The sequence below is a fragment of the Colias philodice genome, chromosome 2, assembly GCF_061535455.1.
Source record: "Colias philodice isolate Cphi_HAF_F1 chromosome 2, ilColPhil1 Martin Lab GWU primary, whole genome shotgun sequence".
NCBI lineage: Eukaryota > Metazoa > Arthropoda > Insecta > Lepidoptera > Pieridae > Colias > Colias philodice.
Window position 1 is genome coordinate 7,572,803 of NC_143087.1, and position 12,131 is coordinate 7,584,933.

Here is a 12,131-nt window from a genome sequence, read left to right on the forward strand (position 1 = left end):
TCCTGGTTTGTACCAATAAATTTAAATACATATGTTAATTAATTTGAATTGACATTAGTAGTATAGGTACGTTCGAACTAGATAGACAAGATGTAGACGTCCTCGCTTGCTAGTATACCTATGTGGAAAAATCTTGTGGTTGCTTCAATGATCACAATTTAATTTGACTTGTTGTCAAGAACAATTAGAGTACATCAATACAACTATAAGCTTGAGTTTTTAAATCTTTATTTTAATTTTTTTAAGGATCACAAAAACTAAAGTTATGTAAAGTTTTAACGTGATAACGTTTTTAAAATCGTTTTAGTCGGGTGACATGTTCAGAAACTTGTGTCACACCAAAACCTCACGAGCGCTATCGCAGGTATAACGAGAGAGAGACGGAGCGATCTCCCGTCTCATCTCGAGCGCTGCCACCAATGACGTTATCACGTAAACATCTCGATCGTAAACCTACTTTACAAACAACCAATTTTTTTTAAATATAAGTTGCAGTATGCACAACCAGTTATAATATTATGTGAATACAAACACAGAAACGATAGGGTGCTTTTCCACCAGAGATGTGCTATACTACGTTGCTGTGGATGGCCTGAGACTATAATGGCTCCGCCACTCACCAGGCTGTATGATCATAAACCGTGACAGAAAGACAGTTGAAATATTTCTGTTGCCGCTATAAAAACAAATAATAAAAAGTCGAGATTAGGCAACGATTGGCACGATCATACATTGGGTCATACATTTACGGTTGCTTTTAGTTTATTTGTACAGAACCCTAATGTCGCGAGTCCGACACGCATTTAACCAATTTTTTATAATATGTACTAGGCTTCTAGAATAACCATTTTTTCTATATTTGTAGTGTGTGTGTATTTAGCCATTCAATTTGACAGCTAGACAAATGATTTGGATCCGTAACATTTAACTACTTAGGTCATACAATACAGGTCGTGAAAATTAAATAATTAATTATGTGTGACCATCATTATGGCTACAATATTATACTACTTGTGTATTTAGTAAAAATAAAACAACAGAAGATGAACGATATGTTTTTTTATCCCATGTTTATTCTAATGAACAGCAGCATCAGCCAGTTAGTTTATCAAATGTTACAAATGCAAATAATATGGCTTGATAACATTCAGACCCTTAAGAGCGCCCTTAATTAAAGTAAGGGACAAGGATTTTAATTAAATCGTGTAACCAATTGCTAGACTTTCAAAATTTCTTTAGCAATTTTTTATAACAGTAAAGTATTGTTCCTAACTAAGTTTGTATATTTCGGAATCGAATACTTTATTAAATATATAATATATATTTATTGCGTAACAAATGCCTAAAATTACATATTTCACGAATATGGTTGTTCGAATTTATTTATAAGCTAATTTTGCAACCTTTAAGTCATCATTGTTACGCCACTTAAGTTTTATCTTTTACGATCGATGTCAGTGCAATTTAAATGCTAGTTGTTTGTTCGATAAAACTGGACGCATGTCATCATCTTTTGCATAGTTTCTGCCTTCAGGGAATACAAGTAAAAAAGTAAATTTGCTTTGTTAAACAAAGGTTAAATCATTAAATGAAGAGAGGCTATGGAGCCATAACAAACAATTATTGTTTTATGTATTTTTTGGCGTAGAACGATTTGTTAAGTAGAGTAGAGCAAGCATTTTGCTTTCTATATTTGTACTTCTAATTTGCAACGTAGCTTTGACCTTGAGCTGTGTAAATTGACCAATTAAATTAATTTAATTTAAAATTGATAAGAATTTTAATACGAGAAGTTATTTAAGAAACTATCATTGTAATAATATTGCAATGATAGTTTCTTAAAAAATATATATGTATTATTTCATTTTATTATTTTATAATTACTCACTTTAAGTTACTCTTTTCTTACAATTTAATTGCAAAATTTAAATTTTAAAGTTAAAATAGGAGAAATAAAATACCGAAATCCAATTTAATTTTTATTGTCCATAAAAATTGTAACATCCTAAATTATAATGAAACATACATAAGATTATCTATCCTTGCAGTATACAGCGGAGTGACAGGACATTATTCAATACCTTTTACGTCAAACACCAACTCTAAGTTTCCATACATATAAATAGGCAATAAATTCATTGACAACAATAATAATTAATATAACCAGAGTTGGTGTTTTCGTCATGTCATACAAGTCACGATTAATTGTATTCAATAATATTACTGAGTATTATTTACATGTGTACAGTCTTTTCTTCACTTTTACTTAAGAGATCACTTCTTAACGTTAAAACCTTCGCCCGTAGGATCTAAGATCCAGGGGTAGTTGTTCGGGCATTCCATACATGTAAACAGACGTAAGGTCTCTCCTGGTAACTCTCGTGTTGTTAAAGGACAAGCGTTTGGTAGAGAACAGAAAGGTTGACCCTTAACATCGCACTTGTCTTGTTTCCATTCCTGGAAGTCGCGGAGTGATGACAGTTCTGTGGGATTTTGCATCCATTGGATAACTTGGATAAGGGAAGTGAAGTAGACATCGTTCTTTTCAAGCATCTCTTCGATGAATTTGATGAGTTCATCTCTGAATTCTTTTTTGGATTTGAGCCAAGAAGCATGGAAATGTAGACCAAGAGGAGCACGGTTAGTCGTGTAGTGACGGTTGAAGTTGTGACGAAGAAGACGGGCGAATTGATCACCAGTTTGAATGTTAGAACAAGAGTCAACAACGTGACAACCAGGAAGTGATTCGTCAAAAGTAGGATCATCACGTCTATCTAATTCATTCATTACCATTTCCCAGACTGGATGGCTTCGGGAAGGACAGTTGTGAGCGTTACCGTTGCATTTGTGTGGCATACGGAAGTATAGAGTGTATGGCCAGATTGGGACACGACCAAGAGGAGCTGTGATTGAAGCGTCGTAGACGAAATATTGGTCAGCCATCATTTCAAATTGCTTGTTACCACCTACACGTAAGTATGGGGCGCGCACTCCGATGATAGACGCATCTGTAATATTAGCGAAACGTTCTACAATAAGACGGGCACCGGCCATCTCAGCCAGCCAGTCGTCATAGGTTCCACTGGTCCAGTAGAGTGGATCATCCTTGTGAGTGAGCGAGAATACTGCAATTTCGTGTCCCTTACGGTGTAATTCTTGTACCGCAGCATAGTTGGTATATTTGTGAGATACAAAGAATGTACCACGAATTTGACATCCGTTAGGATTGTGTCGGTTGCCATTGAATATCTGATCGTATAAATCGATATTGTCTACGTTGACGGCGCCGTTGAAAGTGATTGTGATCATCTGTGGGACTTGGTTAGGCTCAATTCCACCGGGAATACGGGTACCATCAGCGGAACAGAAACAGTCGGGAAGGACGCACTGGTTAGGGTCGCAGTCGGGAGCTCTGTTGGGGTCGACATCGACAGCTGCAAGAGGAAATATATTATTTAGAACTTATATCTTGGTCTTTGTATATATAACGTACTCATAATTTTATAAATTACAGTTAGGTATAATATTTTATTAGGTAACCTAACCACAAGATCTTTCTCATTTATGTAACCGATTTCTATAAAGTGAATGGTGAACTTTATTTACGTCACGGTGTGTAATTAAATTAAATATAATATGATCTGGCTACGACAATAACTTTACACTTTATATAAGATATAGTTAATGTCTGAAGTGATGTTTTAGTGTTTAAAATGATGATTCGATAGTAATAATTATTGTGAACATAGCTAACCAATATTTTCCGATTATTATATTTTGATTTAATTATTTTGTTTTGTACACAATGGCAAAATCTACAAAGTGACGTACTTTTAATTGAATTATTCTGATTATTTTTAGTAAGAGCTAAAATATACATACTGCAGGCGTTTTCATCAGATTCGTCTTTGCAGTCTGGTTTGCCGTTACAAAACAGTTCTTTGTCAACGCATTCCCTGTTGCCGCAGGCCAATTTTCCGTCGGGGCAAATTGGTTCGTCGGTCTTCAGAATAGGCAGAATTTTCCTTGGCTCTGAAAACGTAAATAATCTTTAAATCTAGAAATAATTCGTGTGTCTTTAGGGAGGACGTAGGGTGGACGTATTTCTTTGTGTATTTTCAGTGTGTCGTCAGTAATAAAGTGAAAAGGTTTCGGAAGCATGAGAGATGACGAGTTAACATCAGAAAAATTAATAAGGATAAGTATTATCTTTTCAGTGGTGGTCAAGAAGAGACGAGAAAGAGTTTATGAAATATTAGTCACTGGGTCAAAGCATTGTTGTAATGTAGAAGATAGTTCAGAGAAGGAAATGGGTCAATCGTTATTCTTGACCTAGAATATTAATGTAAATATTGTATGATATGAAATGAATTATCACTATGAACCAGTTGAAATCAATATCAGAAGGAAGAGAAGTGGTGAAAGACATATTATATTTTTCTAATTTTATATAAATTACACCTTAAAGTTAAAGAAGGCTTATTTTTTTTTGTTTTTATTTATTTACATAAACCAAACACCATCCAAAAATAAGAAGTTAAGCCTTCCATATAATTTATTTTGTTAAAGTAAAGCGGTTGTGTATGATACAATTATTTATTGCAAACAAAGTTGTAATTTCCTATTTACATAATATATTACCCCAAAAAGAAAAATGTTAGTAAAAGTCCGAAAGAGCATTATTAATGATAATGTCAATTAAAGCATAAGCATTGGAAGAAACGTGAAATGAGTGAATTATGATTGCGTTGTGTTTGTCGCTCAATATTTCAACAATTGTTGGTGCGTGATTGATCATCAGTGATTGAGACGAAGATTATTGTAAGTTTCTTTTTACGTATCTCTAGCACGGTTGCTTTGTAAATAAAAAAAAAATGTTTAAGACAAAATATATCAGCAGGATTAGTGTATAAGTATGCCAAAACAATCGTTTCCATTGTGTAGTTAAGGTCGGTCCTTTTGAAGGCCGTTCCTTTTGTCCGGGGCCTCATGCAAAACAAATCTACTGTGCGACGCGGCCCCTTCACCCAAGCTCGCTACACGCGTATAACTTGTCGCCACTTACTCTCAAGTTTGTCACAGTTGTTCACTTTACCCTTCCAGTCGCAGGTCTGTTTATCGAGATCGAAAGACAGTCCGGATGGGCAAGTGATCTGTTTAAGACCTGACCTAGTGCACCTGTATTAATAAGAAATAAACAATTATTTCAAGTAAAAATAGGCCGGAAGCGGACGCACAAAAGGCTAACTGGTATTGGACGTTTGTGAAGAAAATCCAATATGAGTTAAGACGGAAGCCAGCCCTTCGTTCGACCACTTCCCACATTCATCGAAACTTACTTTCTAGTTTATCGCAATTCTTAACATGGGTTTTCCAGTCACAGGTTTGTCGGTCGATATCGAAAGCCAAACCGCCGGGGCACTTCACCGATGCGAGCCTGGTTACGCCATTCTCAGCACCTTTGTCGCACCTGTACACAGCCAAGCCTTCAACTTATTGAACCAGATTCATATAAATAGGGATTAAACCATTCGTAAAACATAATATATTTGGACGACTTATGAAGCCTCCAAATAAGTCGTATTTTCTCAGCATTCCATGTCGTCTTACATCTAAGCTTGCTTGCTGTAGTATAAGCTATTTAAATAAACTTTTAAAACACAATAATCGCTGCTTAAAATAATACTCTGAAAAAGTAATAAGCAAAAGTAAAAATATTCTATTTATATCAGTATACCTATTCTTAATTATCGTATTTGTACCTATTGATGAGGTAGATAAAATACTATAGTAGGTAGGTAGATAGCGTCAAATTTAGTAAAAAATACCTATTCAAATAATATTTATAATATGAATGTAAAAAATCCTATAAATAATTAAATTTTATAAAAAATAGTTTGTTCCTAAAGTTATTTTGGTAAATCATTAAAAAAAAAAATGATTGTATGTTTAAATCCACGTCAGTTTTTTTAGTGCATTATAAATTCAATATCAAAGCAAGTACAAGCTAAAAAAAATAAATGTCACGCAGTCTACAGAGTGGACATTGCATTGTTTAGTTTCTGTACAATCAAGTTAGGTATATTATTCAAGGCACGTTATCGACCATTCCGTTCACTGGCTGGAATATCAAGTTTCTGAATTGAATATCTAACGAAGCATATAAATAAATCAACAATTTAGATGACCTTGTTTAAGCTTTATAAAACTTGCTCGTTTTATGCTACGCATGGATGATTTCACGTGGCTGAAAAATTTATGAATAATACGAAGTTATAGTAAACTGACCTGACGACGTCACGGCAGTCGCCCTCTGTGGAGAGCCGGAAGTATTCGTCCGCCGGCCGTCCATCGCAAAGCTCTTCCGGGTTTATTTCATCTCCGCCATCATCATCCTGACGTTTAACTCTCGACTCACCTACCACTATAAAAACATTTACATTTAATACAATGAATGCATTTTTTTCCACTTGGAATTGCGATACATTTCAGAAAGAAAGAACGAGAGCATGAGAATATTTTTTTGCCGTCATGATTGAAACAAACTGTTTGTTAGTAATATTTATTATACAAGCTTGGAACTGCTATTGAGTAACACTTCAACGTAAGCTACGATTACCACACGCGGGTAGGAATGTAGTACCGTTTCATTTTGGAGTCGAGTGCCGTAGTGCGCGTGATTCAAAGGCAAGTAGTTGGGTAAATTGTCAGGGTTCACTGCTTAATCGGCTTGTAATATTAACTTGCATGTAAAACGAATAAAATTACACAAGATATCGTATTCACACGTATTTCAGTTGTCAGTTGCGTATTCCGAAAGCAAGTCGATGACGGCATTGAAAGGTAAAACTTTAAAAAGAAATCGAGGTCAACACCGGCCACGTAGATAAGGCCTCCCCCACATTGGGCGTAGGCCGAGCGTACGCGTTTCCTGAGCGTGCTGCCGGCGTCGGCGCGGCGCGGACGTCACGTCAGCGCGCCGTCTGTGGGGCGCGGGCGTCGCGCCATCGAACGCTATGCAAGCGCTGCGCAAGCGCCGCGCCGACGCGACGTCGCGTCAAGCACTCGGCCGCCCGCGCCGTGCCCCTCGCACTCATGGAATGTGTGCGGGGGGCACGGGCGGCCGAACGCCTATGGAACGCGACGTAAGCGCGGCGTCTGCGCGGCGTTCACGCAGCGCCCGCGCGGCGCTGGACAACGCGTAGCCCGCGCCCCACAGACGGCGCGCTGACGCGACGTCCGCGCCGCGCCGACGCCGGCAGCACGCTCAGGAAACGCGTACGCTCGGCCTACGCCCAATGTGGGGGAGGCCTAACCGGTGCTATATCTCATTCGCCATTTGACCAGCGCTAAATATATTATATTATGTTGATGCATAGTACAAAAAACAAAAACGAAAGTTAATATTCATTTAAATGATTATCTAAAATATAAAAATTTAAAATAATACGTTGATTTGAAAGCCGCCATTTTTTAGCACTACCATCATTATCGTTACTTTTTTAAAACTTTACAAATGAAATATGTTTTGTCGAAGAATTATAGATATTACAATAGGACTATAACAAAATTGTGAAATTAGACACGAATAATTAAAAAATAAACCTATGGAAAAGTTACGAGTACTAACCGGAGTAGGCGAGTAACAGCACACCAAGACACAGGTACGCGTGTCGAGCCATAGCGCTCGGCAAAGACTGGCCGTTGCGTCGCGCTCCGCAAGAAAGTGCAAGAGGTGCTTGCTGCCCCTCTTCACCTATTTATATAACCAGGCACCTCGCGTTCGACACCAGCCGAGACACTCCACCCGTCCTCTACGCACTATACCTCCCGCCAGTATAAATCATCACTTCTCTGTCGAAGCTTTTAATAAGCACACGGTGACATTATTCATAGTGATAGTAAACAGCTATGATAAGCATACAATTATTATTTGTTTAGTTTTTAATTATCATATTCACATCAAATCTAACGATTCATTGTCATAATAAATATTGTTGATGGAACATATATCAGGCATCGCGTAACGCGATCGTAGCCACTTGGTTCGTAGATGTCACCCCAGTCCCCAAGTATTTGAAATGTATAATGTGTGCAATTTTACACTATTGTCATAAATTCTTACTTCAAGGCTTCAATCAATCACTATTTTAGATATCTTACGAATAAGTAGTTTTCCTCTAGTGTATACCTACTAAGTAAAAAACTATCAAATTATTGATGTGCTACGAAATAGATCTAATTTAAAGATTTTTTTACATATATCATCATATCTTTAAATTTGACGCGATTTTATTTTAACTATTAATTTGATATTTGCGCCGTTTTATTGAATGAAGGTCAAAAGGTAAAGGAAGGTAGGAAATTGCTGGAAGTCAATATCAATCATGACCACATACCTATGCACTTCCGTATCTCGATTTCAATTTAACTTATTTTTTACTATACACTATATACAACTCACAATATATTTATATTTTCTACATTATAATTATAAAATATTATCGTTTAAATCTATCAATTTATTAAACTCAATCCAAACGACCTAATAAAAATCCTTTAATAATTATTACACAATAATATGCAATAAGCTAAACCTAGAACATCGTAATATTTGTGAAGAAGCCTCATTATTGTAATTTTATTGATAAATCCTCACTTTCGATTATAATACGAACCAGTTTTTAAAATTTATGTCAATGTCACGTAAAGGTGGAGAGAAGATTCGAAAATTAATATATGAATTTACATAATTATGTCTTAATTTTAGAGGACATAAGATTTGTAGTAAAAGTGTTTTTCCGTAGCAAAAAAATAATGCTTTATTTACAATTCAGAATACAGCTGCGTCTAACCTAAGCTCTTTAAATGGATAAAGGTAAACAAATTCAATGTAAAACTAAACATTAGAGTATAAAGAAAATGTATGTGCCACATACAGGTATTAATGAATAGGCAATAGGCATGTATAATGTATATATATATAGTTTTAACAATCTCCGATTGCATGTTGTGACCACAATCGATCAAAGTCTTTATCCTTCATTACTGTGGTTACGAGCAGGTAGATTAGGTATACCTGTTCGAAGTACACACAGGCTTCATGTAAAATGAATACTTCAATTTTAATTGCATGTTTATCGGGTCGAATGCATCAAAGTTTAGCGAGATATGTGGCCTTGCGGCAATATCCGGGTGGATCAAGTTATGTAACGTGAGTACCGAGGCCCACGGCACGAGACGAGCGGGTCGGGGCCGGCGCGATCTCTGCGTGGCACCTCCGCGCGCCCGCGCCGCCGACACGACCCGACGTTTGACCCTATGATATTTTAATCAAAAACTAAAATTAACGCTACTTGCACCTCTTCTGATGAACCTCTAAATCTTAATATGTTGGCGTTATTGTTAAACCGTATAGAATCACCATCATAGAAAGGTTCAATAATACTCTGTAGTTAAGCAGTGAAAACAGACAAATGTCTAGAGTGGCACTTAACACGAATATGTTAAATCTACTATTTGCTTTTTGGCACTCGCAGAAAGTTGATAAAATGAGTTGATTTTGTGTTGCACTGAACATTTGAGTTAAGTAAGTATGCACTTTTAGAGGATATGTTAAACAATATAAGATGTAAATACACAAGAATTGCATGAATTTTAAAAGATATATTACCAAATACATACAAAATAACAACATTTTCAGTATTTTAAATAATTTTATCGTATCAATCGTTAGTCGTCACCTGTATTAGACATCAACGCGTTTAAGGTATGTGTATGGTATGTTTACGTTTATGAACATTTTCAATTCGAGTTTACTTAAAATAATAACAAAATTATTTTGCGCGTTATGAATTAAATTAATCTATTATTTTAATCTATGTATATGATACTCAAAAATATCCTATTAATATTATAAAGGCGAAAGTTTGTATGGATGTTTGTTACTCTTTCACGTAAAAACTACTGAACCGATTACAATGAAATTTAGCACACATATAGAAGGTAACTTGGATTAACACATAGGGTAGGTTTTATCCCGGAAATCCCACGGGAACGGGAACTATGCGGGTTTTCCTTTGAAAACGCGGGCGAAGCCGCGGGCGGAAATCTAGTAAATAATAATTAAATAATTATATTCAAGTAAGAAAATTTTTAACTGCATTTATTTGTATCAGTATTGACTGCAAGTGATTTTATTAAATAATATAAAACGCCAAGATCTAGGGTTATTTACATAAATTATTATAATTTTATTAATACATCATATGCGTATACATACAAATTAACTTTTCAATTTTTTGCTATCAATATGTAACATATAGACCAGTTAAACTGACAATGAAATTTTACTATCGGGCAAATTTATAATAATTAGTACCTACTTATTATAAATTTGTATGCACTAACAACACATAGGTACTGTATATTTTTTAAACATAATGTTATTTTAATAATATTTCGTAATTTATGTTATAATATCCCTGGTATTTAAAACAAGTTAGATCTATTTTTCAAACAGATTTTACTAATGAGGAATCAGTATTAAAATATGTGGGCTTTACTTAAATGACTTAAGTAGCACCTTGTTATAAAATATTTAATTAATCAGTCCCCTACTGTGTCGTCAAAGGTCACGCGAATATGTTAAATGATGAATAGATTAATAGATAAGTCGCTTGTTTGGCATGTTTTTAAAAGTGAGATTAAACAACATCCACTTGAAAAATATTAATTTTAGTCTCATGTTTGATGTAGGTCAGCTATCCAGGTCATATATATGCACGTAACAACTGCATAAGAATCTAGCAACCAATAGTTTAAATGTTAAGTATTCGGAAATGTTACGTAACAAAATGGCACATCGCGTGAAAGTGTTAACCATTCGATTACAAAAAGAAACAACTAATTTGATCGAACACGCTGTAAGGATATTTAACAGGATATATTGTTTTGAAAAATTTAATTCAATTCTCAAGTGTACAGGAAATCAAACATTCTTAATACGGTAACAGATGTGGATAGATCAGGAATTGCATATATCCTAAGGCGGAAATTAAAGCAAAACTAGACTATCATTAGTGTATGCTAATTGCTAATATTAATAGGTAGGTACCTAGCCGGAAGACAGATCTTTTGTTAATCTTTACAATGTTCAAAACTTTGTACAATGTTAAAATTATAATATGATTATGATTTGTATGAACAGTGCTAAGACAAGAAAAACTAGACACAAAAAAATATTATTGTTTTAATTAATGCAATGGAAAAATAAGTTCAAGTTCAAACAGTGATTCTGAAGTTTTTATTGAGTCGTGTATAGGTATAGTGAGTCACTACGTGTTATTATGTAATCTATAGGAAACAAAATTCGTATGTAGACATGAAATAAATATATTGCGCATGAGCATAAAAGAATAATGAAATAATTAAGATGCGCACAGTACCACAACATCACAGCTAAGCTTGTGACGACGACACGGCGGCGAGTAGGCGCGCAAGAGTCAAGGATCCTTCAAGATATTTCCTTTCACTTGCGACAATGCATGCATACCTATGTCTACCTCACTGTAGGTATAGCCGAGCTTGAGTACCTTAGCTAATTCCAAGCTGTATTATATTAATGAGGCCAACCAGTATGGATGTGAGCAACAATAATAAAATACATAAATATTTATTTAATATTCCATAAAAAATGTTTTAAGTGCCTAAAACTATATGTTCCATAACATAATTCATAATAAAGAGGCAAAGAAAAATCGTGGCAAAATTAAAATTGGGTGACTATTCTACTGCTTAAATCAATATAAGAATAACAACAGTATATTAATTGATTATTAAGTTTTAATAATCTTTATACTGGTGTATATTTACATGATAATTTATGCCATTTTATAATTTAACGGCCTTGTTTCGAAGAGGTATTGCGAAAAGTTACAAGAGGTGCTGGAATCATTTTTAAAGCTAAGTGAACACGTTTCCACGAATTTAGTTTCGACAAGGAAAATTTTAATTTTAAATATATTGATCCATCTTCATTAATACGAATTAAGTTTTCTATTAATATAAAAGTATTTTGTTATTTTGGTACTTACATATTTACATTATTTTACATTATACAGCATGCATGA

The 12,131-nt window shown here is 34.9% G+C and overlaps 1 protein-coding gene across 2 annotated transcripts; it reads right to left on the minus strand.

The window, feature by feature from the left end:
* Positions 1 to 1,966: 1,966 nt before the first annotated feature.
* Positions 1,967 to 7,792, minus strand: verm (LDLa and CE4_CDA_like_1 domain-containing protein vermiform). 2 transcript variants are annotated; one of them, XM_089706073.1, is made up of 5 exons: positions 7,631 to 7,792; positions 6,289 to 6,424; positions 5,340 to 5,470; positions 3,883 to 4,032; positions 1,967 to 3,434 (listed from the first exon to the last, which is right to left on the minus strand). In XM_089706073.1, exons 1-5 carry the CDS (start codon positions 7,680 to 7,682, stop codon positions 2,275 to 2,277), a joined length of 1,629 nt encoding a protein of 542 aa, XP_089562199.1. In that variant the 5' UTR covers positions 7,683 to 7,792; the 3' UTR covers positions 1,967 to 2,274. The 2 variants fall into 2 exon arrangements, with proteins under 2 accessions (XP_089562199.1, XP_089562204.1); XM_089706078.1 differs by lacking the exon at positions 5,340 to 5,470 and adding an exon at positions 5,066 to 5,178 and having other exon boundaries at positions 7,631 to 7,791.
* Positions 7,793 to 12,131: the final 4,339 nt, after the last annotated feature.